General features: G+C 33.3%; 4 protein-coding genes and 1 long non-coding RNA gene across 20 annotated transcripts in view; 2 read left to right on the top strand and 3 right to left on the bottom strand.

The window, feature by feature from the left end:
- Positions 1 to 12557, bottom strand: part of per (period circadian regulator) — a 21912-nt gene extending 9355 nt beyond the window's left edge. For 10 of the 15 annotated variants that reach the window (XM_017908345.1, XM_017908329.1, XM_017908351.1 and 7 more), the window contains exons 1-5: positions 12357 to 12557; positions 7551 to 7634; positions 3787 to 3971; positions 1340 to 1470; positions 92 to 290 (exon numbers count right to left, since the gene is read on the bottom strand). In XM_017908345.1, coding sequence (XP_017763834.1) covers positions 92 to 290; positions 1340 to 1470; positions 3787 to 3971; positions 7551 to 7634; positions 12357 to 12439 — 682 coding nt within the window. In that variant the 5' untranslated portion in view covers positions 12440 to 12557. Of the gene's footprint in view, positions 1 to 91; positions 291 to 1339; positions 2107 to 3786; positions 3972 to 7550; positions 7635 to 12356 lie in introns of those variants that run through there. The other 5 variants (XM_017908336.1, XM_017908375.1, XM_017908360.1 and 2 more) reach the window with 3 other exon arrangements.
- Positions 12558 to 14755: 2198 nt separating this feature from the next.
- LOC108553548 (RNA-binding protein 45) lies at positions 14756 to 17159 on the bottom strand. Its single transcript, XM_017908501.1, has 6 exons — positions 16942 to 17159; positions 16660 to 16774; positions 15764 to 16554; positions 15457 to 15689; positions 15233 to 15364; positions 14756 to 15092 (listed from the first exon to the last, which is right to left on the bottom strand). The coding sequence occupies exons 1-5, from the start codon at positions 17138 to 17140 to the stop codon at positions 15251 to 15253; spliced, it is 1452 nt and encodes a 483-aa protein (XP_017763990.1). The 5' UTR covers positions 17141 to 17159; the 3' UTR covers positions 14756 to 15092; positions 15233 to 15250.
- A 367-nt stretch (positions 17160 to 17526) lies between these two features.
- LOC108553663 (uncharacterized) lies at positions 17527 to 20488 on the top strand. Its single transcript, XR_001890654.1, has 3 exons — positions 17527 to 17584; positions 20021 to 20056; positions 20412 to 20488. It is a non-coding gene; the product is annotated as an uncharacterized LOC108553663 (long non-coding RNA).
- Pgd (phosphogluconate dehydrogenase) lies at positions 18147 to 20428 on the bottom strand. Its single transcript, XM_017908649.1, has 5 exons — positions 20348 to 20428; positions 19826 to 20049; positions 19377 to 19621; positions 18654 to 19279; positions 18147 to 18571 (listed from the first exon to the last, which is right to left on the bottom strand). The coding sequence occupies exons 1-5, from the start codon at positions 20356 to 20358 to the stop codon at positions 18229 to 18231; spliced, it is 1449 nt and encodes a 482-aa protein (XP_017764138.1). The 5' UTR covers positions 20359 to 20428; the 3' UTR covers positions 18147 to 18228.
- An 843-nt stretch (positions 20489 to 21331) lies between the features above and the next one.
- On the top strand, positions 21332 to 23233 carry Arl5 (ADP-ribosylation factor-like 5). Of its 2 annotated transcripts, XR_001890649.1 has the most exons (4): positions 21332 to 21685; positions 22393 to 22837; positions 22921 to 23033; positions 23164 to 23233. XR_001890649.1 is itself a non-coding variant. In XM_017908608.1 (3 exons), the coding sequence occupies exons 1-3, from the start codon at positions 21640 to 21642 to the stop codon at positions 22967 to 22969; spliced, it is 540 nt and encodes a 179-aa protein (XP_017764097.1). In that variant the 5' UTR covers positions 21332 to 21639; the 3' UTR covers positions 22970 to 23225. The 2 variants fall into 2 exon arrangements, 1 of the variants encoding a protein (XP_017764097.1); XM_017908608.1 differs by having other exon boundaries at positions 22921 to 23225.
- Positions 23234 to 25000: the final 1767 nt, after the last annotated feature.

Here is a 25000-nt window from a genome sequence, read left to right as displayed (position 1 = left end):
TACCCCCGCAAGATAGAGAACATGCAAGAAATTGACTCTTGTCAGGAAGGTCATACGTGTGCGAGGAGTATAAAAAATTTCTGAGTAATACCTTTCAGTCTCTCTTCTTGCGGCGACACTATACTGCTCGTGATCTGATCAGCCAGTGTGGCCTTATCCTTGGGGTGTACGTAGTCGATGAAAGAACGGCCAATCCACGCGTCCTTGGGATATCCTAGAGCTGTGCATATCGAGGGAGTCGTATACAGCACGAGGCCGTCATGCATCGAAATCACCGCGCAAAATCCCTCCTACAGGATATACAATATAAAAGTGTTGGCATCGATTTAGAGCAGACGAGTGCTAGAAGATTTGCCCATGAAACCGTTCGTTAGCACGTAGATGACACTGAATCTATGTCATCAAGATCATCTCCACATAAAATCTCGACAACTGTTTATTCACTAGGTAGCTCGTAGAGAGAACTCGTCGCTACTTTTCTCTCTGTCACAGGTCGTTCGCATACTTTGCGATTTTTGCCAACAACAACATGCAAATTTTAGGATACATTTGCCATAAGACATTTTACATATGCAACACCTCGATAGAACTTTTGATCGGTCAATTGTAAACACTATGCATGGAGAAAAGAGTCGTATTTTATGTAGAAATGTAATTTTTATTCTATTCGAGTAATTGGAAATAATATAAAACAGATGAATTTTAAACGTGTTATATGTCAGAAAAGAAAAAGAAAGATACTCTCTACAGCGAGTATAATTAACTAAATACGTCTACGAGTTGATTAGTAAACCTTCGCCCACTTTAGCTATATCCCATTACCGGTGTCCAAGAAGGTTGATAGTTACCGTAAGAATTAAAAGGAGAGAGAAGGAAATTGAACATTTCGAAAGAAACATAGTAACCTCACCGACCACTAGAATGTCGTTTTGCTAGCGGCTGCTGTCAATCTCGATAAATCTCCTTTCTCCATGCATAACACCACTGAATCCTTGCAACAATGACATTACCGTGTTACATCATCGTATACAGAAAGCCATACCGAATTGGAATAATTAAAGAAAAGTATTATCTAATGTACCCATATGGTAAACAGTCGGGTTAAGATTAATGTTAAGATTAATATAACAACGTGTATAGATGTATACGAAATATTAAGTGGCAGGATGCTTCTCTGAGCATGCCCGATCCTGGACCTCCCTAAAAAGGAGCCCCTCGATCGACCACGATCGAGCGAGTCTCGACTGACATAATTACTGTTTGTTTCTACGTGTCCTTCTACCACAGTTAACTAGTTAAGAGAAATTTGTTTCCCCGTTGCTTGGTAATGAATACTAACATTGGCTTGAGAGGTGGAATCATCCAGAGGATTCGTACGGGAAGCAAGTCCTGCTTCCACATCTGTGACGGTATCGCCGTTGTGCTCGCCGGGATCCGTTGCATCCACCAATTCTACAGTGGCTATTTCTTCTTGTATACATCCAACAAAAATTCCCGTCGTTATATTCTGTTCTTCCTGGACATACCTGCCCATATTTGTTGATGGGACATGGATTCTCCATACCCATGCAGCATTAATCACGTTTCCGAGAACATTTCATGGACGTTTCGCATTGCTCGAATACTGAGAAGGGATATGGGCACCTTTTACGTTAATTTTAGACCATTCCAAGTGTTCCTTTGAACACCTGGGTCTGCGGAGTACAGGAAGAAAGGTGGTACCGAATAATGGTTAATGTACAATAAACCGGATAGATCCTACGAATTTCAATGGGTCTGCCCTGAAAACGCGGTAACGTAAACGTCTGGAATAATGGAAGAGACAGGACGAAATTAAACTGGATATCATGGAAGGAATAGGGGTGCGTCCAAAAAACGTGTAAAACGTGACCTGCTGCATGGGTGATGAACGAACGAAGGATGAGGGGATTATAATGTTTCCTTAGTCCAACAGGAGTGCAGTTTACAAAGACTAATGAACCAAGCTAGAGGTAGAAAAAATAAATAAATAAATAAATAAATAAATAAAAGAGATATAGAAAAGAATTCGACTTGGAACTTTATAGAGAGATCGTTGAATAACAGGCCAAGCTGGTACCAAGGCAATTTTTACTTCTCGACTCTCGTTTCTCACCTCGTTTACCGAACAACTATTATTGGATTTGATTTTATTAATCGCCCGTCGTGTTATTACGTTCATTCGCGATTTTGTCGCGATCCGGTCGCTTCGTGTCCGAACGTTAACGTGTCGCACGTTGTTCGATTTTAAAACGACAGATTCATCGATCAAAGATTGTACAATACAATGCAGTTACCCCTCGTGCAACGAACTAGCAAACGAGCATGGTGATTACGTAACGGATCTATTCTCGCGCTTAAACATGCCCTATTGTAGGACACGTCGCAGGCTCGTAACGAGCAAATCGGGTCCAAGCTCGTAACGACCGATGAAAAAAGCCTATGTGCGAATTGGTTGTTCGAAATGGATTATTAAAAATTATGTAAATAATTACGTAAATCATAGTCGCTTCTCGATGTTATATAAAGCACGGTTTAGTCTGAGGGCTGCTGTAGCTGAGCCAAGCGGAAAGCTCGGAGCCTGCCTTTTGTCCACGGATAGTACGGAGTGATTATATAAAATCAGTATAAGGAGAGATCAGTTTCAATACCTAAAATATTTCGGGATCATTATTCTACAACTGTCTTCCGCAGCAGATATATGGGTTTTCTTACGGTGTATAAACAATTAATGCCACTTCACAGCTTTCATTGCTCTACGATATTCAGCGGTTACTTAGATCGACTGTGATATCAAAACATAACCACGGAATAGTATTTTCAACTTTCGTTATGCAAGCAATAATATCTGCGCAGAAAGTCTGCTAAGACGAGAAAGGTTTAATGTTTTAGCACGTAATTGGGTTAGAAACGGAAGTACTTCTTTCGAGGTTTCGTTCGAGATGGACAAAGCTGAGATTAATTGCCAGGGTAACAACACCACACGTCACTCTACTGTTCAAATATTTTACTCCATTCCGAGCTACGTGGAATTTTCTTTCAGACAAGTTCAGGGCAACCTAGCTACCAATAAGTATCATCGAATTCAAACCACACGAACTCTCTAGATCTGCGAATCTCTGTTTGTTCGATCTGAAACGAGCAGGAAGTCGTGAGATTAAAAAAGAAATAGAAACGATCGTTTTAATTTCGAACAAAAGAGATAACAACCGATCTATTCGGATTCGACGTCTGACGGACTAAGGGAACCATGGGGGTAAACGTGGAGGAGAAAGAATGGTCGTTTTAAGCCTTCGGCTGTGAAGTAAGCGAAACCCAACTGAAGGGAAAAGTGCACGAAACCAAGTTACATTACGTAAAACTGTCGATCTTTCCTTCTACTTTGACGAAATAAATTAATACGCATTTCTTGTATAATTTATTACACGAGAAATATTCATTTTCGAGCATTATTTTCGCGAGAGTCTGGCGAAAGGCTCTTACAATTCTGCGTGAAATTCGGTTCCATTTTAATCGTCGTATCTCGTTTAATCTCGAAACTCGAAAAAAAGAATTGAATCCGGTAGAGTCAGCAGAATTAGTAGTGCGAATAAACGGCTAGTCTGGCGTAGTAAGAATTTGATATTCGTCCCTTCTCTTATGATACCGATTATATAACCCGATGACTACGTGCCTGCTGCGACCGAGCTATTTCTTAAAGATCAAGAATTTTCAAGAATCATCCAGTTAACGTGCACTTCTTCCCGGCAATTTTAGATCGCAACCAACCTGGTTTCTTTTCAAGTATAGGTTTCGTTGGGACGACGACATTATAAGACACGGCCTCCGGCGGTGTGCCGGCACTTTTCAGGGTAATATCTGCCTCAGCATTAACAGCCAAAATCGTCTTCGACTTCTTCTTCTTGTGTTCTTTATCCTTTCTTTTGCTGATTGGCTGCGGTAGTGCTTCATTGCTATGTTCATATAGACATTACATGTACAAGTGGAAAAACCTCTAATCATATCTAGCGGACAGATCCAAAAATTAGTACAGGCAGGACGTAATTTTCAAGGATGATTGAAAGGAATCTAAGCTTCGTGTCATTGTGGCATATGATAATTTCTGCGACGTTGTCTAGCCATGTTTGAGGGGGTGGTAATAGGGAAATTAGGATCTTTCAATTTACAAATAAAGCAATCGCGATCGATGAAACGAACTGAGTCGTTCGGCCTATGACATCTCGCATTAAAAATCAAAGCAAAAGAAAAGAAAAGAGACGATACTCGTTTGTAGTAGAAATGTAATTATCTGCAAACTCGATAGACTTGTAGCCAGAGTAAGTTTCATACTTCCAGCAGAGCTTTCTTTAATAAACGGTTCAGCGTAATTCATTGGTCTTACGTGACAAATTTGTTAAACTATCTACGTTGCAAACCTACTTACCGAAGTATCCTTAAATAACCTTAAACGTAACAATTAACACGCATTTCCCGACGATAATGCGATGCCGGAAACGTCAGTACTGCTCGTACACGTTCAGCGAGTAAGATAACCAACTACACATGTTCTAAGAATAAGTGTACTTTTCGCTGAGTCAACAAACAAGAAATCTACTGGACTTGCATGCGAACATGAGCTGCAGGTTCACTTGCTGATTTAACAATAGCATCGTCAGAAAGAATGCCGTAAATCTAGACGACCCTAATAAGCATAACTAGATTTATATTATTGTAACAGCTTGTAGGAGTGGAGTGATACTAAAATAGACTAGATTGTCGAGGAACTTTCTCCAGGAAAACAACCGACGATAAAAGTCCTACACGTAACAAATGCTTTAGGTCATCAAATCGTGACTGCATACGTTGTGTAACAAAGGGAAAGTGCATTTCTCTAAGAAAGACCTTACTAGCTTTCTCCAAGATAAGGTTCGCCACTTGGCGTCCATACTTCCGAGTTCCAGATTGAAGCTTGCAAATGCTGTCGTAATCGAATGACCCCCTAATGATCGGGGAAACGCGAATTTGTGATTCTCCAACCACGAACGTATGAAAACGAGTACTTCGAATTTCCACTAAGTCCTGAACGTTTTATCCAGCTATAATTAGTGTCATCGTCAACTAATACCCTTGGGATAAAAAAATCGAGATAAGGACACCAGTTGTCATTCATCTAAAGATATTTTTTCGCGTTAAACTGAAACTTCCCAAACAAATCTCTACCCCATTTCTTTGCTCTGTTCTTATCATTCGACCTAACTCGTTAACCGTTACATAAGCAGCAAGCAAGTATTATTAATATCGAATAAAATATACCAATTGTGCATCGCATGTAATTCTCAGTACATTATGTAATAAACCAGTTGATTACAGATTTCCCGTCACGTACATATTCGATACAACAAAAACCATTGTTTGTTGGCATCCCCCTATTGCTATTATCTCCAACATAAAAAAGCAATCGCGATAATAGCTTTAGCAATATAATTAATATCGGATAACGCCTATTATACCGCGGTTAAATATGGCCATCGGCGAGGGTAATTCTAAGTATCCAAATATACATCATTGTAGTCCAGGAGAAAGCGTTCGTGGAAACGTAATTGCAAGTAACCTTGACCCTTGTAAGTCACGTAGCGAATTATAGGAGGATTTGCACACGGAGTCTCTCTTTCTCTCTGTCTTGCGATTCCCTGCGAAACGCGCGCGGCGATCATTGACACATTCTCGCGCAATTGGCCCGTAGGATTCATGCAACTCCGGCGACCAATAAGCATGCAATGACACGAGGCATATCACTCTACTCGGTAAATATTTCCAATCGTTGCGAATAGTCGTCGTATTTGTCACCTCGAATCCCGCGACGTAATCAATTTCTGGCAATTTCGCAATCCCCTTTTCCCTGACCAAGCTTTCTCGTCGAATGACGAAAATAAGAAAGCAGAAAAAAATATGAAAAAAATGCGAGAGAAGCAAATCCGTGGAAATTGATAGCCAACTAACGAGATTTCAATCGGGACGGAAACTTTCGAGAACGTTATAATTCCACGTACAAATTTAAAGTACCGATTTCCTTTTTTCTCTTTCCTTCCACCGGTTTCTAAATATATCCCTCGTAGAATCGGAAATAGGCTAGTTTTAATTGTAATTTATAGACTCGATGTTGATTTATTGTTACAACAGCACGGCCTATGCGGATTATGCAACAATATATAGGAGATATCTCATGCCACGTAGACGACGCCGATGGCGACATTGCAGGCACGTGGCACGGCACATGCACCAATGTTTACAGCAGCAAGTAACAACGTCTGTGTGCACTTTCTCGTAACTGAATGTAATCGTTCTTCTGTACGTACATGAATACAATGCTAAAAATCCACACTGGTGGGCGCGTGTGCGCGCTGTGTCACCTTCACAATCGCGATAATTATGGAACGACCGTGTTGGTCGCACGAACATACCAGGAATAAAAACCCACACACAGGTATTTACATGTGCGTTTCATTACATTCATCATTCCGAATGGGTATTTAATTGTGAAGAAAGAAAAAGGGGGGCCAGGATTAAAATTAGAATAAAAATTCGCTAGATGACTCTTCGCAATGACCCGGAAACGCTTTGAATTCTGTAATCTACGAGAAACACGTTATACAACGTTCCGAACAATCGATTGTAATTATACGGAAATAGATAATGGAAAAAGTTGCAACACCTTCTATAATGCCGCTATTGTTGATTTGCAAAATGAAATCCTAGTGACGTTCATTCCAACGTGTTCGCGTATAAGCGAGCACGCTCTGCTTGGCAAACTCACGTTAGCATGCAACATCCATTCAGCGTCATTGGTCATAACAATTGTATTCGCACCGCAATCACTAATTTTAACTTAAACAGCTATTCTTCTTACCAAGCTATAAATAGACATTTTCCGATAGTTGAATAATCCGTACTTCTCATTTTTTACAACGTCAAGTACCATCTACGATAAACGACTTGACTATTCTACCAAACATTTTGAAATCTAAATATACACGAGCCTTTTCTCGTGTACATCTTTTCTGCGTTTGTATATTTTTCTTTAGACGTACAATGGTATCGAGGGTATTTATATTAAACGCGAACAGTTTAATATCGCGAGACCGCAACAAACAGATGTATCCTGTGCATATTTTTACCAAAAACGACGAAACAAGGATGGATGGACACCCTTTTCTGATAGTTTCTTACGAAAAGTTCACAGAACACTTTCCACTGGATTCCTTACTCTTATTATCTACTAGGCGAAGTCGTGTTAATTTGTCAACTGTTCCTACATCCGATTTATGGGTATTTCAAGCGTATCTGAGAGATCATTACGATCATAAATATGTTTTCTTGTCGTCGATGGTCAATATGTACCTTCGACTGTGTCTTTTTGTCTGAACACAGTATCGTGTTTTCAGGAAAAAATGTTGCTTATAAGAATCGACCTTCATCGCGATTGCTTCGATCGTATTGACTGTATTCTTTTGAGTGATCCACAGTAAGCAAAGATAATTTAAACGATGTGTTACCTGGAGGCTAATGTAGAAAGACGCCTACCGCAATAACCGCTACTCTCGGAGCGGTTGCTGTTTCTCGAAATCGAGCTGCCACTACTGAAACACGAATTAATAAATATCATCGTTAAACGTCATCATGATTTCCTCGCGTTGTTTAATCGCAAATTAAAGTAAAAAATCATATTTTCGTATACGTTTATCGTAATGTAGATTATGTAAGTGTCACGTTGACGTCTGATCATCAATTGACCAAACTACTGGGTGGTTACCCACCCGGTCAGACCTTGACTATTGTTACTACTGAACGTGTTCCCATACTATTTTTAAGTAGATGTATATCGAATGCATTACCATATCATCAACGTTTAAAAATATCTATGGTCCCTTTAAAGAAAATATTTTTATGGAAAATTTTGTTCAAAAACGCTAGCGAATTCAAAGGCTCGTGAATCGATGCTGCGCAATTACGAGACATGTTTCTTATCAAATGCTTATCGTATCCACGTGCAATTACTTACACCGGAAGCAGGGAACGTGCACGCAAGAATTTCCCCAGAAACAGTTTTATCGACGAGTGTGACTAGAAAAATAGTTTAAGTAAAAATTCAACGATAATAAATTTATCTAATATTTTACATGGTACGTCTATATACGTTACAACACTGTAAAACGATATAATAAAATATACGTTATAAAATTTCGATAGAGAAAGAATAGCGGAAAATTGAGCAATTAAAACGAGTTTATAATTACATTGCGATGGGTGTTCTTATTTATCCAAAGCAAAGCTTGTAATCTCTAATACTTTCGATATCTCGAGAAAAACATACTTGAGCTATTTTCATAACCACGGACACAAGTATACTTTCTCTCTCTCCTTTCGCAACGTCTGTGCAACATTTCCATACGATCAACAAGCCTCGCAATTGCCAGAGAAAAGTAAATCCTGATTTCGTGAACAGATATTCATTCTCCTCGGTGCGTGCTCGGATTCTGTTCCACGTTTCATCGATCGTTTTAGCCCACGCAAAATGGAAACCTGACCGGGTCCAGTGTAACACGCATCTCGAGGATGCTGTGCAATCCCCATAAACCTGGTTTAACCGACCGAGTTAATCTCCGGCCATAGGAGGGTTTCACAATCTGCCGGCTGAACGGAAAATCGTGTGCATTCTCGACCTAGCTAGCGTGTCTTAGCTCGCGCAGAATCCTCCGGTTCTGTCCGCTTCACTGGCAAACGGGTACGTAACCGCGTTAGAAGGCGATTGCAAAGGTGCATTTCTGAAACGGTAGGAACGGCCTCGGCCCATTGGCCGATTAAACCGTCGTCGAGAAATTCACGCGATTTGCTGACACAAAATCTCTGAAACCAGTTGTGGAATGGGAAAGAAAAGAAGGACCGAGCACATGTTCGGCAAACGTGACCACCACAATCGGCCCTTACGACGGAGTCTTTCTGGCCTTTCACTGTCCTCATTATTTCCCAGGGAACGAGCACGGGGCTCCTATATTTGTTCGGTAGGAAAAATTATTGCATAAGGAGGTCTGTTTCACGCTCGTGGCCCCGTGACTAGAACTGACGAACGGGACCGTGATCCGGCTATCGATTTTGTTCTGGGTTCTGCCACGAATGGTGCCAAGGAAACATCGTGTAAACGAAATATAAAATGCCACGATATGGAAATTGTAATTAATTTCGATGACACGGAGATTGGAATTAAGTGGACCTCTCTTGGAATATCCGAAATTATTTTATTTAATCATAAACTGAAAACGACTTTCCAGTTTAAATGGCTGACGCAAAGTCGCTCGAGAGGAATTATTTCGTCGCAAAGGTTACGATTATTATTTTTCACGATATAATTTTCTGAGTAATTTCGTTTCATTTAGCTAGTTCGTATCTCGTTCGTTAGAAATGGAACGCTCGAACTCTGGTTTTTCAGAATGCACACTTCAGTAGCCTGCGATCTAATCTCTTCGTGTTTGTACAGAAGTTTGTTCTATTATGCAATTAAAATAATAAAGTGCTAAATACGTTCGATTAACGTATAATACAACATCCGAGTTTCTCCCGGAGGAACATCACGTTTCACTCCTCATCACAATTTTCGCAGCTTATACAATCTTGAACATGAAAAGCAACACGTGAGAATTCAGAATCCGTGTATGTACAATTATCTGCACGTATCAATCTGTAGCACGTATCAATAGCCGAGTCGCCCACGATATCGTCCTCTGTACAGCGAATTGCCATTAACTGTTGCAGCGACGGTGTTAATTACATCGACCAAGCTCGAAATGCAACGTGCACGCTGAATTATATCTGAACAGGATTTGCGAATCTTCAAATATATCACTTTAATGCTCAATTAGCTTCAAAACTAGCGAATATCTCTATAACTCCAACTATTCCAATTTAACATCCACTCATCGCTATAATTACGATAATGCAATGTTTACCAAATGATCGTAAACGTAAATAACGCTAAGCGATGTAACGTGATAGAAATAAATAGATATATATATATATATATAATTACGCTGTTATCTGAACAAAAAAAAACATTGATTTTTCCAAAATCAACTATATCTTTTCGAATAATTGCAATGGCAAAAATTCCGTAACCAGTTATTCTGACTGCCTCAACGGTTCATTTTAAGCCATAATTAAGATTAACTTTCGAAAGTCTCTTTAAACTCGAATCTCTAGAATATTGCACCTTGTTTCGCAAGATTTTCGCGACTAGTAACGTCACGGGAAGTAGTTCCATGAAACACTTTCGTTAACGCGGTGATCAGCGATCTTACGTATGATTTGCATTCGATCGACCTGTTTTCATCGGGTTTCGCAACTCGCGCCTAGGTGCATTAAATGCGAACGTGGAAATGCAACCAACATGCCTCGCCGAGAAACTAGTTAGCCTTAACCGTAGTGTTCGAGTTTCTATCCTTCTTGTCTGTCGTACTTTTCATCTACCTCTCACCTACATCATCGACAAAGCGTGTCAATGCCAAGTATCCTGCGCTAATGCACGCCATAAGAACGTTGGATATCCTAGCATCTTGCAGACTTTCGATTCGTTTAACCCGTAAATTATCACAATTGTTCCTCGTATCAGAGACGAGCCATAAGCTTCTACGAGCTTTCCGAGTGGAATCAGAGAATGATCGAGTTCTGTTCGTAAATGGCGATCCTTTTTCGAATAATTAGGTGACAAAATCTATCAACGACCTGGATAGTTCGATTGAGTCTAATGGGACACTCATCGGGCGATTTAGAGGTTAGGGTTCAAACTCTGTGGGACCAATAATGCGATCGATCAATTTTGTTCCTTGTTACAAGTGAGATTTGTCCACATGTATCAATTTTTCATTCGCTGCACCATCTGTCCAGATGACCGAGATACAATGATGATCCCTCGAGATATCGACATTATATAATTGATCGACGAACTGGAGTAACCAATTGATAAATAGTTCGACTAATTTCTTTCTTTTTTTTTTTTTTTATTACTGGTAACACCCGTTACGCAATTTAAAATTCGCGGGTGGTTATTAAACTCCGGTCACATGGGTCGTAAGAAAATCAAATTGCAGAAGTTTCCACGAGTTCGTGGATGCAAATTATTGTGAAACTTTCTGGTATCTTTCGTAAGGTTTCGAATCGCGGTGAAAAATTGCAGGACTTCTGACATATCGAAAGGTACGTTTTCCATCGTACGAAACGATTTATTGTCCATTCGATGGATTTCGCAAACGCTTAATCGGGTGTTTATTTCGTTTATCCTCGAACGTCCATCTATGGAGTAATACGCGGGAAAGTCGTTGCAAATTACATAAGAATCAATTTGATCGGTCAGAGTGATAAAATAGAAAATAAAAAATACGAAAACAGAAAAAAAAAAGATAAAAAAAGGAAAGGTTACGTTTTAAAACTATGAGATTTTTCTGTATTTAATGCACCTGGATTAAAATAGCAACTTAATTAGTATATGTATAACTTCTCGAGCCTGTCTGGAGTAAAAAAGACACTCATTACATTCAAATTATGCCATAAACACTTATTAAACGTCTGCATATGAATCGCGCATGACGTGCGTAATTGTATTAAATGCAATAATGAACGCTCCTTAACGGGCAACTTGTACAGATTTTTGTTTTATTACATGTTTTATTACTCTATTAACGCTAAGGATATTTACATCAACTGAAGTATTTTTCTCCCGGTTGTTATCTTTTTCTATAAACAGTAACGTTACGCGTACGATTTATTACGTAAACGTTAACAAAACGATACCGGTAGTGCATACTTTAGAAATACGATAAAATGGAAATGAAAATGTTTTCCCCAATTTCTAAGAAATTAATAACCTATAAAACTATTTTCTTTTATAATTATTCCTTTTAATCGTCGAGTGTCATTATATGCGTTACTTCGAATAAAAATATGTCAGATGGCGCAACGAATTTACGCGTTAATATATATTAATATGTTATGTTACAATTTATCGACATCACTCGAGGAAAGTTTGAAATAAAATACTGTAAAGTTTTCTATTTACATCAATACATCAAAATTTAGCTTTATGACGACAAAGTGCAAAAAGATTGGTTGTTTCTGAAAAGAATCTATTAATTCGTACTCTCTTATAGACATGTTAATAACGTAACAGACCATACGAATATATCGATTCAGATCAATGTTGCACATAGTTCGTAATTTGAAATCGATGGCGCTATATTCAAAGTTCGCTGAATGGAACACGTTCAGTATATTCCAGAGGTCACGAATAAACAATAAAAGAATTCGATACATACCTCCGTTGCGACTGACTATTACTGCAGGTATTAGAATATCCGGAATCCGAAACCTTAGCATTCTCAGTGGATACCTCTTCCATCGTTTTCTTCACGGAATAATGTTTCTTTCAGACGATATCCGCAGTGTCACAACACTGCTACTAAATCAAATGAACTCGATGTTCACCTGTCATTTCTATATTTCGTAGCGTAAAAGTAGTAAAAACAGATAAGGAAAAACGCGAAGGCAAACTGTCTATATGTACACGAACAAAAAGAAACAATTCTTTTATTTTAATGTACTGCGTTCACCATTAATAATTAAATTGAAAATGACGCACCATGTAATCGAGTATGGAAAATCAGTAAATTAATTAAAAAATAAATGTTTGCACCGATTTTCTACTAGTTTCACAATAATAATAAACACTACGGTGTGTTCTAGACGGCAACATCTATGAGAACTGAACTACACCGTACATCACATATCTATCGCGCGGAGCGACTGTTCCGCATCACGCTGCACGTTCGGTAACACGTGAGTTGCTACCCCCTCTATTTCGCTGTTAACCTATATCGATGTAAAACGTGCCCCACTTAAACTACTCGACGACGAACGTGATTAAAATAATCTCCTCCCCACAACTTTACACTTGATTCCAGCGCAGTTTACTGGCGCGAAAATCCTTCCTTACGTACGATTGCGACACCTGCTGGCAATTTCTTTCGATGCCCGCTTTCAGTTCAAATTTAATGCAATGGATTATATTTAGGAACTGATTAAAAATAACATAATATACTGGTTTCCTATAAAAGTTATTTTATTGCACATTTTATGAACATATCAAAGAAATATGCAAAAAATAAATTATAAACATCGTATACTTTAAAAGTGCAGTATAAAAGTGAAATGCAAATACAATAGTCTGATTGGCATAACAATATCCGATCAATAATAAAAAGGAGAAACTATATAAAATTATAATTTATTCTTTATATTTTATGTTTGATATACACAATGATAGTAATATCTTACTCTGCTATATCACAGTCATCAGGTACACATCTTTGAATCCTTGAGATATCCTGAAAGTTAAAAAAAAGAACACGTCAGGTTAATAAATTATAAAGATAGTGTGAAATAGGATATTCTGTTCAGTGTTAAAAAAAAATAAGTGGAAGTCAGTGTAAGGTTTTGAATACTTAATGTGTATTTTAATATCACCAAACAAGTCAGTTACAGTCTCCTAAAACATCATTGCGTATGGTCATTGAGTAGAACAGTCTAACACATGTACAAAAGTGTCCATTATAAAACGTTCATGTTGTGCGTCAATTATTGGTATTTGACGAATTGTGATCATGGACATAATATTAATTTCCTAAGAAAACGTATTTTTTTCTTTCTTTCTCTCTCTTTTCTTTTTTTCTTTTTTTTTTTTAAGAAATTTGATCTAATTGTAAAAAATAACATGTTGATATATTTTATGCAAATATATCTATACACGTGAACATATGTGATGTTGAAGCGTTTCCAAAACAAGATTTACTCATAATACTTCAATGGGAAACATAATAACCCTCCATTGTCCTATGTCTGTAATTATGCATATACATAAATCCATTTTATGTTTACAAAAATACATAATAAAATGTCATTCAATGTCAGTAACAATGTAATATAAGTAGTTACTTGCATCTCGTATTATTAAAATTAAAGTTATTATATACCATTATAGTATATAAGTTCTTTAGTTGAGAAATATAATTTTGATTTGCATAAAAATATGTTTTAAACATACATTCACTCTATTTATATTTGCAAAAATATAATTTTGATTCATATCGCACAAAATTAGAACATGTAAAATTACATCTGCGAAATATTCGGAAACAAAAGTATTATTTTACAGAATAAATCTTGTTTTGTAATTTTAATTCTATGAAATATGTTATCCATCGCGGAAATATTTCTTGAAACACATACAAGAAATAAATTACTTTACGTTTTCTTTCATACACACTATAGCTAATAAAAGAATAGTACAGAACTATTGGATATAAATTATAAACAAAAACTTGTTTTACTAATTCTAAAGCACAGATTATATTTTAAAGCCTGCGCGAATAGTTAAAATTAATATTATAATGAACAATAACATGCTTCTTGTTTTACAAACAAGAATATAAAATATTAAGACATAATTTTATTCCATACTTCTTTTTTTTTTTTTTCTTAAACATATTCGCTCATCTTATTCATTAATCTATAAAGACCTCATACTTTTCTTTTCAAAAATTAGTTTGAATAAACTTTCATTTTAATATGATTTTAATACGAAAGTATATGCATTGAGAAATACTCTTACCTCTGAGTAACACCTGTAGTATATTACCATACAACATTAAACGCCCCGAGTACACATTGCATCATATACTTCCTTGTGCTAAAGGAAGAAATTCCAAATTTAACTAATTTTGTGTCTTACATATTCTTAAACTGAATCTTTAAGATCACTTTTCGCACAGGCCTCTTAAAATAATAAAACCAGGAAGTCAGGTGTACGTGTAACGACATGTAAGGATAAAGTAAAGTAGCGTTAAAGTTTCAGTAACGTTGAAATCGCGAACGTAAGCGGTAGTTAAAAGTAGGTAGTTGGAGTAGTTTCCTTGGATGCGGGCCCGACGTGGTCAAGTGAGTCTTAAAATTCGTCTCTTTTATTGCGTGCGTCCAGCTTGTGTATACCAGTCAGTCTGTGAAGACAAATAGAAAAATTACATTTTCTCCTGTTTTCAAGTAAAGTAATCGTCAGTTACAACGTCGGGGTGTTAATATTTAAATGCCTCGCTCTTTCTCTCCTCTCTTTTTGCCATGTACTCAGCGATTTACTTACGAGGTATACAAAAAAAATTTAGTTTTCATCTTCGTCCGTTCGTAGTCGTTTTCTACGATCTTCACCGACGTTGCGTTCTTCTGCTTCTAATACCTTTAGTCGAGATCCACAAATTTCTTGTCCATGTAAAACCTACAAAATATCGTTTTATGGATTAATGGTTTTAAGTGTAATCTTTATATAGAAAAATTCATTAATGTAATATAAAACATGATAAAACATACATCAATTGCCTCATTTGCACTTTGCACACTAGCATACTTTGCATAACCACAATTTTTTCCTGGAAGCATGTAGACATCTATAAGATTTCCAAATCTGCAGAAAGCATCCTTCATAGCATATATGGGAGGTACTGGAGGTCCACATACAATGAAGCACCTTTTAGCAACCTCTGCATCTATACTAGCCATTGGTTGCACAGGTGGTAATTTAACACACATTGAATGCTCTAAATCTAATTATGTAAAAATGTAATTATATAAGAAAATCATACATTTATCATATAACAAAGACAAAATAATATCTCACTTGGTGCTGTTAATCCTGCAGCTTGAATTAAAGACGTAGCTTGAGCAATAGTTTCAGCTAAATGTGCTAAATCTGTCCTAGCACTAGCAATTCCACCTGCAGAACTTCCAGGTTTTATTGCACTTTTTGGTGGTGCACTTGATAAATCTGGTTTTACTATCATCCTATGACCAGGAGGATATTCAAAACCATGAAATTTTTCTCTTGCATATGCTGCTGCACTAGGGTTAGAATAAACTACAACAGCTTGACCTCTTGGCATTCTATACCTTACATCATTTTTTAAATGACAATAATCTAACCCAGGTACAATATCAAACAATTTCCATAATTGATCTTGATTCAATGCTGGATGTGCAATTACTTGCAAATGAGTATAACCTTCAGAATTTGGATAATTTGTAGCAATTTCTAAACTAATACTGCTCTTTCCAAAGTTTGATGAACTATAACCTCCACCAGCACCATCATAATGAGAAGATAGTCCATTATTATATTTTACATCAATGTGTTCAGGTTTTGGTTTTTTTGGTTCGGCAAATACAGCTTTATATTTTCTATCACATTCTTCAAATGCTCTTGCTGCACTAGATACTTTTTTAAATTTCACATAACCAAATCCTTTTGATTCATTTGTATTTCTATCTTTAACCACTGTTGCATATTCAATTGGTCCAAATTTTGAAAATTCTTGCTGTAGTTCACTATCTGTCATAGACTTGGGTAATACACAAAATAGACGAACCCACCTTTCTTCTTCATTCGTCTCTCTAACAGATCCTTGATCACGACTGTAACAAATATCTATAATTTTATATTTATCAACAAATAAATACTTATATATTAATTAGACACAAATTTATTTCAAAGACATAAATAATTATTCAAACTCTTACTTTGAAGCAATCATTACTTTAATAGGTCTTCCAACAGAACCCAACATTTTTCCATTCATTTCTTCAAGGGCAAAAGCTGCCTCTGACGTTTTCGAAAATTTAATGTATGTAACTCCTACATAAACAATATGCATTACTTTTTAAATATTTAAATAACGCATAAAAACATGCAAATATATAATATGCATAAATAAAAAATATGCAAAAATTTATGAATGTGTAAAAAATGTTAAAAAATAAAATGAAGCCTTATTGATTTCTTCAATATACAAAAGAAATTACCTTTATTTTCCCCTGTAATTCGATCTTTAACTACCCAAATATCTTCGATCTTTCCAAATTTTTCAAAAGCTTTTCTGAGGTCGTCTTCTTCCAAACTTTTATGACATATAACAAATAAACGTGAATTCGGTGGATCATCATTTTTTGATCGTAAATCCGTTTGCGAATAGTATGAATCCCTTTCCCTGTGGTCAGCCATTTTGCAAATGAACGCTGCAGACTACGTCGCCCGTCTACGGTCAGTAAAGCCGACGCGTTCAGGGACGGCTGAAATAGGGTTCTATAATATCAATTTCCTAATAATAATTTTCACAGTTTAATTGACCAAACATATTATAATGTTAATTACACGCTTTTCTTATATAAATTTTCATAAAATTACAATAAAAGCTTCTCCCATACTTCTAATTAATTTTAATATTTGTTAAAATAAATTAAATTTTATATTATTAAATTATAAATATTGATTGTTTTATAATATATTCATATAAATTTAATATACTTTAACATAAATAAAAATAAAAATATCTAATTGTGTTAATTACATGTTCATTAGTTTTATGAAGTTTTATTTAACTTTGGTGACTCACGGCGCGAAATTATTTTTACTTGGATTTCCATTTTAGTCGATATAGGTTTTGTTGTAAGTCTAAGTATTATGTTCTGATTAAACTTTTTAGTTTAAAGCTATCTAATAAATTTAATTACCATACTAAAGAAAATATTTACAATTCCGAAGTACCTTGTTATTTAGAATTGAAGTACAATAATAATTGTAACAACAGATAGGTTAGATTAAATTACTTCCGCATTGATTTCACAAGACTTGTTGAGCGACTTAACAAGTCATGCTCTACTATTTTCTCGTAATACAAACTTTCTTATATGAAAGAGACATATAGGTAGCCATATATCAGTAGTTTTCATACCCTGAAAATATGCTATATAAATTTTTGTCATTGACCTATTACTTTTATTTTATATGAAACATTATACATTATTTTATGCATTTTTGTATTTAATAAGATAATTTATTCTATATGATTTAGATAAATAAAGAATAAATAATAAATTTATTTTTTAAAATATATATATATATTTTTTTTTTTTAATAAACCTGTATCCTTTAATTAAATGAAATTTTTTTTTATAACTTTTTACAAAATTTTATGTATTATTAGATATAATACATATTAATACATTTATCATTAATAACATTAACTTCAATTGTAATATTAACTTCAGTTGTATATACATTTTGTCACCACAAAATTGTATTAGCAATTTCTACACATCATATGTAGAAGCAGATACATTTCCACCATGTCCAGTCCAATTTGTGTGTACAAATTTTCCTTCTTGACCAAGTAATTCATAAGTATGTGCTCCAAAGTAATCTCTCTGAGCTTGAAGTAAATTTGCTGGAAGTTGAGCAGTTCTATAACCATCATAAAAAGCTAAAGCAGTTGATAGTGCTGGTGTTGGTATGCCTAATGTTACAGCTGCAGATACTACTATTCTAGCACTAGCTTGACATTCTTTCATTGCTTTAGCAAAGAAACTATCTAGTAATAAATTTGAAAGTTTGGGATTTTTTTCAAATGCTATTTTTATATTTCCCAAAAAGGCACTAGAAGTAAAAAATTATGATAAAATATGGTTATTAAAATTATTATTTAATAGTACTACATTTCAAAAAGAAATATGTATACCTTCTTATAATACATCCTCCTCTCCACATAAGAGCAATACCACCATAATTTAAATTCCAGTTATAAAGCTTTGCAGCTTCTCTTAATAACATAAATCCTTGTGCATAGGAAATAATTTTAGAGGCATAGAGAGCTTTTCTCAAATGCTCTAGAAATTGTTTTTTATCACCTTGATATGTAGCATTAGGACCTTCCAATACTGAGCTTGCTTCTATTCTTTCACTCTGCAAAGCAGAAAGGCACCTAGCAAAAACTGACTCTCCTATTAAAGTTACAGGTACTCCATAATCTAATGCTGCAATAGCTGTCCATTTTCCAGTTCCTTTTTGTCCAGCTGTATCTCTAATTCGCTCTAATAAATATCCTTTTTCATCCTTGTACTTAAGTATATCTCTAGTAATTTCAATTAAAAATGAGTCAAGTTCTCCTTTGTTCCAGTCATTAAAAACATTACTCATCTGTTCTGGATTAAGTTTTAAACCATTTCGCATAATATGATAAGCTTCACAAATAAGTTGCATATCACCATATTCAATACCATTGTGTACCATTTTTACAAAATGTCCTGCACCTGTGTTCCCAACCCAATCACAACAAGGTTCTCCATTGACTTTTGCACAAATTGACTAAAAATATATTTTGTTACCAATACAGCTAACCACTTATTGTACTAAATCTACTATACTAAATTTTTAAATAACTAATTATATTTGAACTAAATACCTGAAAGATTTGTTTAATATGTGGCCAAGCCTTAGGATTTCCACCTGGCATTAAAGACGGTCCATATCTAGCTCCATCTTCACCTCCACTAACACCACTACCAACAAATAAAATTCCTTTTTCTTCTAATTCCTTAGTTCGTCTATTGGTATCCTGGTATTCAGAATTACCACCATCAATAATAATATCTCCAGGAGACAATAAAGGCACTAATTGTTCAATAAATGCATCCACAGCACTACCAGCTTTAAATATAATATATTGTTATATGTGATTATTTTAATTACATTAAAAAAAAATAAAAATTGTGTATTAAATATTGTATTAAAATTGTTTACTAAATGGCTATTATATACATGCTTTTAGATATTATAAGAATAAAATAAATAATAATTTTCCATAAGGTCAAATTATTATTCTGAAACTTATAATCCATAACAGAAAATTACCTTTTACCAAAAGCATTACTCTTCTTGGTGATTTCAATTTATTTACCATTTCTTTTAATGAGTATGCACCAATGACTTTTGTCCCTTTAGCTTCATTTTCCAAAAAAGATTTAACTTTATCTGTTGTACGGTTGTAAGCACATACAACAAAACCATGATCATTCATATTTAAAATTAAATTTTGACCCATTACAGCCAACCCAATAAGGGCAATATCAGCAACTCTATAAGGTAAAATATGTTTTTCATTAAATTTGATGTAGCTTAAAAATATATATTTTAATATATAGATATAATAATTGCATATATTTTTTAAATTAATCTTAATATAATAAATTTCTACTATTTACTTTAGAGAATTATTCAGTTAATTGCCTAATAAGTAATTAGTTTACTACTTATTGACTGAAATGGACTTGGATAAGGATAGTTACATAAACTGGATTATCAAAAAAAGATATTTAAATATTCTATATAACTTTAAATCTAGAATTTATTGAGTATAATATAAATGTTACTCACGGTTGACTCATTTTAATAATTTTGATCGAGTTTTTAGTAATAATATATTATTTGTTCCTTTTAGCGTAATATCAAGAAGCAACAAGTGGCCAACCGCTTCTACCACGAAGATCAAGAGTGAACAATCATTTTCGAATAACTTCGGCATCAGCCGACGTTTCGTAAGCCAATCGCAGTGCACACCAAGGTCAACATGAACTCGACACTTTGTGAACGCAACACTGTTATCAAAATTTCATAATTTTAACATTATTTAGATATATGACGTAATATTATACAATAACTAAAATGATGAAAAATTCAAACATTATTTTATTATTTAATCTTCTCGAGAAATTAGCCTTTAAGAACATATTTTGTTAAATTTTTTTATATTTATTATTTTACATTAATATTACTATAAATAAAATTTTATATTACAATATAGAAAAATAATATCTAGTTAATCTTAATTAATTTGTCAAAAAATTATATTAAAAAATTTATAATTTTTGAGACGATGTATCAAAATTTTTATCTTTTTATAAAATATCATAATGTTACTATTTAATACAAATATATCATACGATAGACAATGAAGTTATTTTCATCAAAATAAAAATATTAATATTTATAAAATACTAAATTTATTTCAATATAATATTAAATAAGATAATGCTAATATATGTATATTATTTAGGATTATTTAAAATTTGTATTATTATATGAATTTTGTTTTATATTTTTATTTTTTTTATATCTAGTTTTTTGTTTTCTTAGAAAAACGAAAATAGATAATGATTCATCAAAATCAGCTAGATAATCTGGAACTTATATGATGAGGCTAACTACTTCAAAATAGATTCTTGTTTTACGCGCGTTTAACTGAAAGTTCTTTACCTCCAATCAGTGTCCATATATACAAGACTGACATCACTTTCAGTTATTGCTAAAAGATGATTGGATGGATCGGACGTATGGATGTTTTAATTGGAAACACAACATGTCGCGATTTGCTTGATTAGATTAGGGAAGGTCTTCGTATATTTCTTTCACTTTTGGGTTATCCTTAGTGTATTTTCAACACTTTATAACTGTTCTTAAATACACATTTTACATTATAATGTGTCAATAATGACGCTAATTTATCACAAACATATTGTGAAAGAACTTAATAAGAAACTGTACATAACCCTTTGACAATGAGATGCCCCATTTCTGAAACCAAATATATCCTTTTTATCGAGAAAAAGACTGTACAGGAACACGATTAAATAAGTATTAGCATTGAGTGGTTTAGTGTCTTGACCAATATGGGACTATTATTTGCAAAATTGTGGAGTCTTTTTGGCAATGAAGGTAAATTCAATATATGTTGTGACAATATTGTATCACAGTTATTGCAGTGCTTTGTGCGTGGCGTAGTATAAGTAATAATACTACAATATACTTGTATTTAATAATACGTGAAGAGGAAAACTTTTTTTTTTTGTATTAAAATTGTATGAACAAAAACAATGCATTTTTACTTTGACAATATATGCAAATGGTTAATAAATTTTAAAATATTTCTTGACAAATACAATTTATTATATATAAGAAAATAATAAGAAATTTAATTAAATATATCGAATCTATATAAATTTCATGATTGTAAGTTTTACTATTTATATATTCAGAAAGTATTTCAATAGAATAATTTCCTTCAACCACTGGATATCTAATGATAATTATAGTGATAAAAAATAAAAAGTTTAAAATAAAAAAGTTACATATTTAATAGATGTTGATAAAGATAATGAAAAAATTAAAATTGACTTTCATGTGTTTGTTAAATAGTATTGTAATTAATGCATTTTGAAAACTTATTGAAGTTTTCATTGTGCTACTTTAAACATATGTTAACATATGCTTTCCATAAATTTTCCTTTTATAATATGAAAGAAGTATTTAAATCTTCTGTGAATTTAAAATGATTCTCATAAATATAATTTAAGTTATACAATTGTATAATTATAGCTTAATAAATCTCTATTGAATTATAATTTAATTCTCTTATTTTTCAGAACATAAAATAGTTATGGTAGGATTAGATAATGCTGGTAAAACAACTATATTATACCAGTTCCTAATGAATGAAGTTGTTCATACATCACCAACAATTGGATCTAATGTTGAAGAAGTTGTTTGGAAAAATATTCATTTCATAATGTGGGATTTGGGTGGACAGCAAAGCCTGAGAGCTGCATGGTCCACATACTATACTAACACCGAATTTATCATTATGGTTATAGATAGTACAGATAGAGAAAGACTTGGTGTAATAAGAGAAGAGCTATACTCAATGCTAAATCATGAAGAATTAAGTAAAGCCAATGTCTTAGTTTATGCTAATAAGCAAGATTTAAAAGATAGCATGACAGCTGCTGAAATTTCTAGACAATTAGATTTAACTTCTATTAAGAAACATCAGTGGCACATACAAAGCTGTTGTGCTCTTACAGGAGAGGGGTAAGAAAAAAATTTGCTCATGTAAAATTATGCAGTGCCATAAATTTTTTAAACAAAGATATTCATTACTGGTAATCTTTCAGGCTTTATCAAGGTCTTGAATGGATTGTTGGACGCTTAAAAAAGACATGACGTACATTATGAGGATGGATTTTGAATGTAATAAGATATCTAAACTGTAAAGTATATGTTCAGTGTAAGTTACTGTGCCACTCTAACAATTGTACAAATGATATAAGAATGAGTGATCATTTCTCAAATGGTACACTAGCTTCATACATAACTTAAAATGTAACTGCATATACTGATTAAAATTATCATTGCAGACAATGTATCAAGTGGTGGACGGGTAAATTTTATCTTATCTATTAATGTGATATAAAATATAGTGGCAAATGATTATAATATAAAAGTAAAATAATGTTTTAACTTTCTCTGTGTAAAATATACTTAAAACATCATGTTATAAGAAACTGAAAAAAATTTAGAGGATCAAGAGTCTTTTATAGAAAATATTGTTGCATTAAGAAAACTATCTATAGTAAACAATTTTTTTATCTGTGTATAAAAAGATATATATTATAAACCTTTTACAGCAGGACTGCCAAATTTATCTGTGAGTACATATGATTATTTATAGCTATAAACGCTACATTGAAATTGCAGTCTGAAATGTATTAAATTTTATTTTTGATTCACTAACATATTTAATGAAAATATTGCATGCATATTTCAAGGATAAAGAATTTAATCTTGATCCCGTCCACCTGTGTTTATATAACAAAAGAAATAGATTATTTATTCATTCTACTCAGTTAATGTGCGGATAAAAATTGTTTGGCCTGTGCAATTTCCAAAAATATACCTATGTACATAGTTTTTTATACTCCACATTAATAGTATACAAATGTAAAAAGTCACCTTCGATTTAACACCAACTAAACCACATATTTTTCAACTTTCCGTATAAGAATTAAAATATTTCTTAATGATTAATACTGCAAACATCTTCAAAAAATTTCAAAGCAATTCAACCAGTCTTAACTAAACATTTGAAGGCAGAAAACTGCTCTGTGATATGTGGATTCAACAGTGAGATGGTTGTTTATTGGTAATATTCAATCTGATTTCTATATAAAATAGATAATTATATATAATAAAGGTGTGGTTTGCATATAAAGTTCATTTAGTTACAAAAGCATTTGTAATGTTCATAAATATGTAATAAACATTTTTTTAAATATTATTATTCTCTAAGCATCCAATTGACAGCTGTCTCATTTAATTTACTTACTTACGTAATTAACTTTTATGTAGTTAGAAATATTCCAGTATTTAATAATTATTAAAATGTAAAACATTAGTGATATATTGAGAAGATGATTCTAGAAATTGTTAAGATCATTGTATGAAAGACAAGCCAGAGTGAGATCATACATTTAACATTTCATAAAAATAAACAGTAGTTTTCTCATATTGAGAAATAAAGCAATTAATTGTCTTAACTATGACATATTACTACAGATACACAATATTATATATTCCATCGTTAATGAAATTTTCGTTGTATAAAAATTTTTAAACATGCAGTACAAGTTACAGGTTGATTTATTCCATTAAAACTATACAATTCACATAAATTAAATATACATACGTGTGCACATTTCTGCTTCTTATATAGTTTAATTTTATTTGAACTAAATTAAAAAAATCATTAAATTCAGACATGTTTGTTTTTAATTGATTATTGTTAATTGACTTATATAGTAGGTATAAAATGTTTATGTATAAGGTTGTTAATTAACATAAGAACTGAGATTAATGTAAAATAAATTCATGAAACTTTCTTTTATGAGAAGTAAACGAAAAATTACTTATTGTAATATGCGATTTCCTACTCCCTTGATTATTTTTGTTTCTGCATATATTTTATATTGCTGGACTTAATTAATTAAAATTACAACGTAACACTACAAGATTATAAGAAAAGTTATGTACATGCTATATTAGTTCAAATAAATGAACATTAAATTTTTTACATTTTTGTTCTAAAATGTTTTAAAATTCTAATAAATATATTTTATTTGCCCCCTTGAATAAGAAGTTAAATATTTAATAAAAGTGGAAAATAAATAAATAAAAAAAAAAAAAAAAAAAAAAAAA

This window comes from Eufriesea mexicana, unplaced genomic scaffold (assembly GCF_001483705.2).
Source record: "Eufriesea mexicana isolate 0111107269 unplaced genomic scaffold, ASM148370v2 scaffold22, whole genome shotgun sequence".
Classification (NCBI taxonomy): domain Eukaryota; kingdom Metazoa; phylum Arthropoda; class Insecta; order Hymenoptera; family Apidae; genus Eufriesea; species Eufriesea mexicana.
This window is presented reverse-complemented; position numbering and strand designations above follow the sequence as displayed.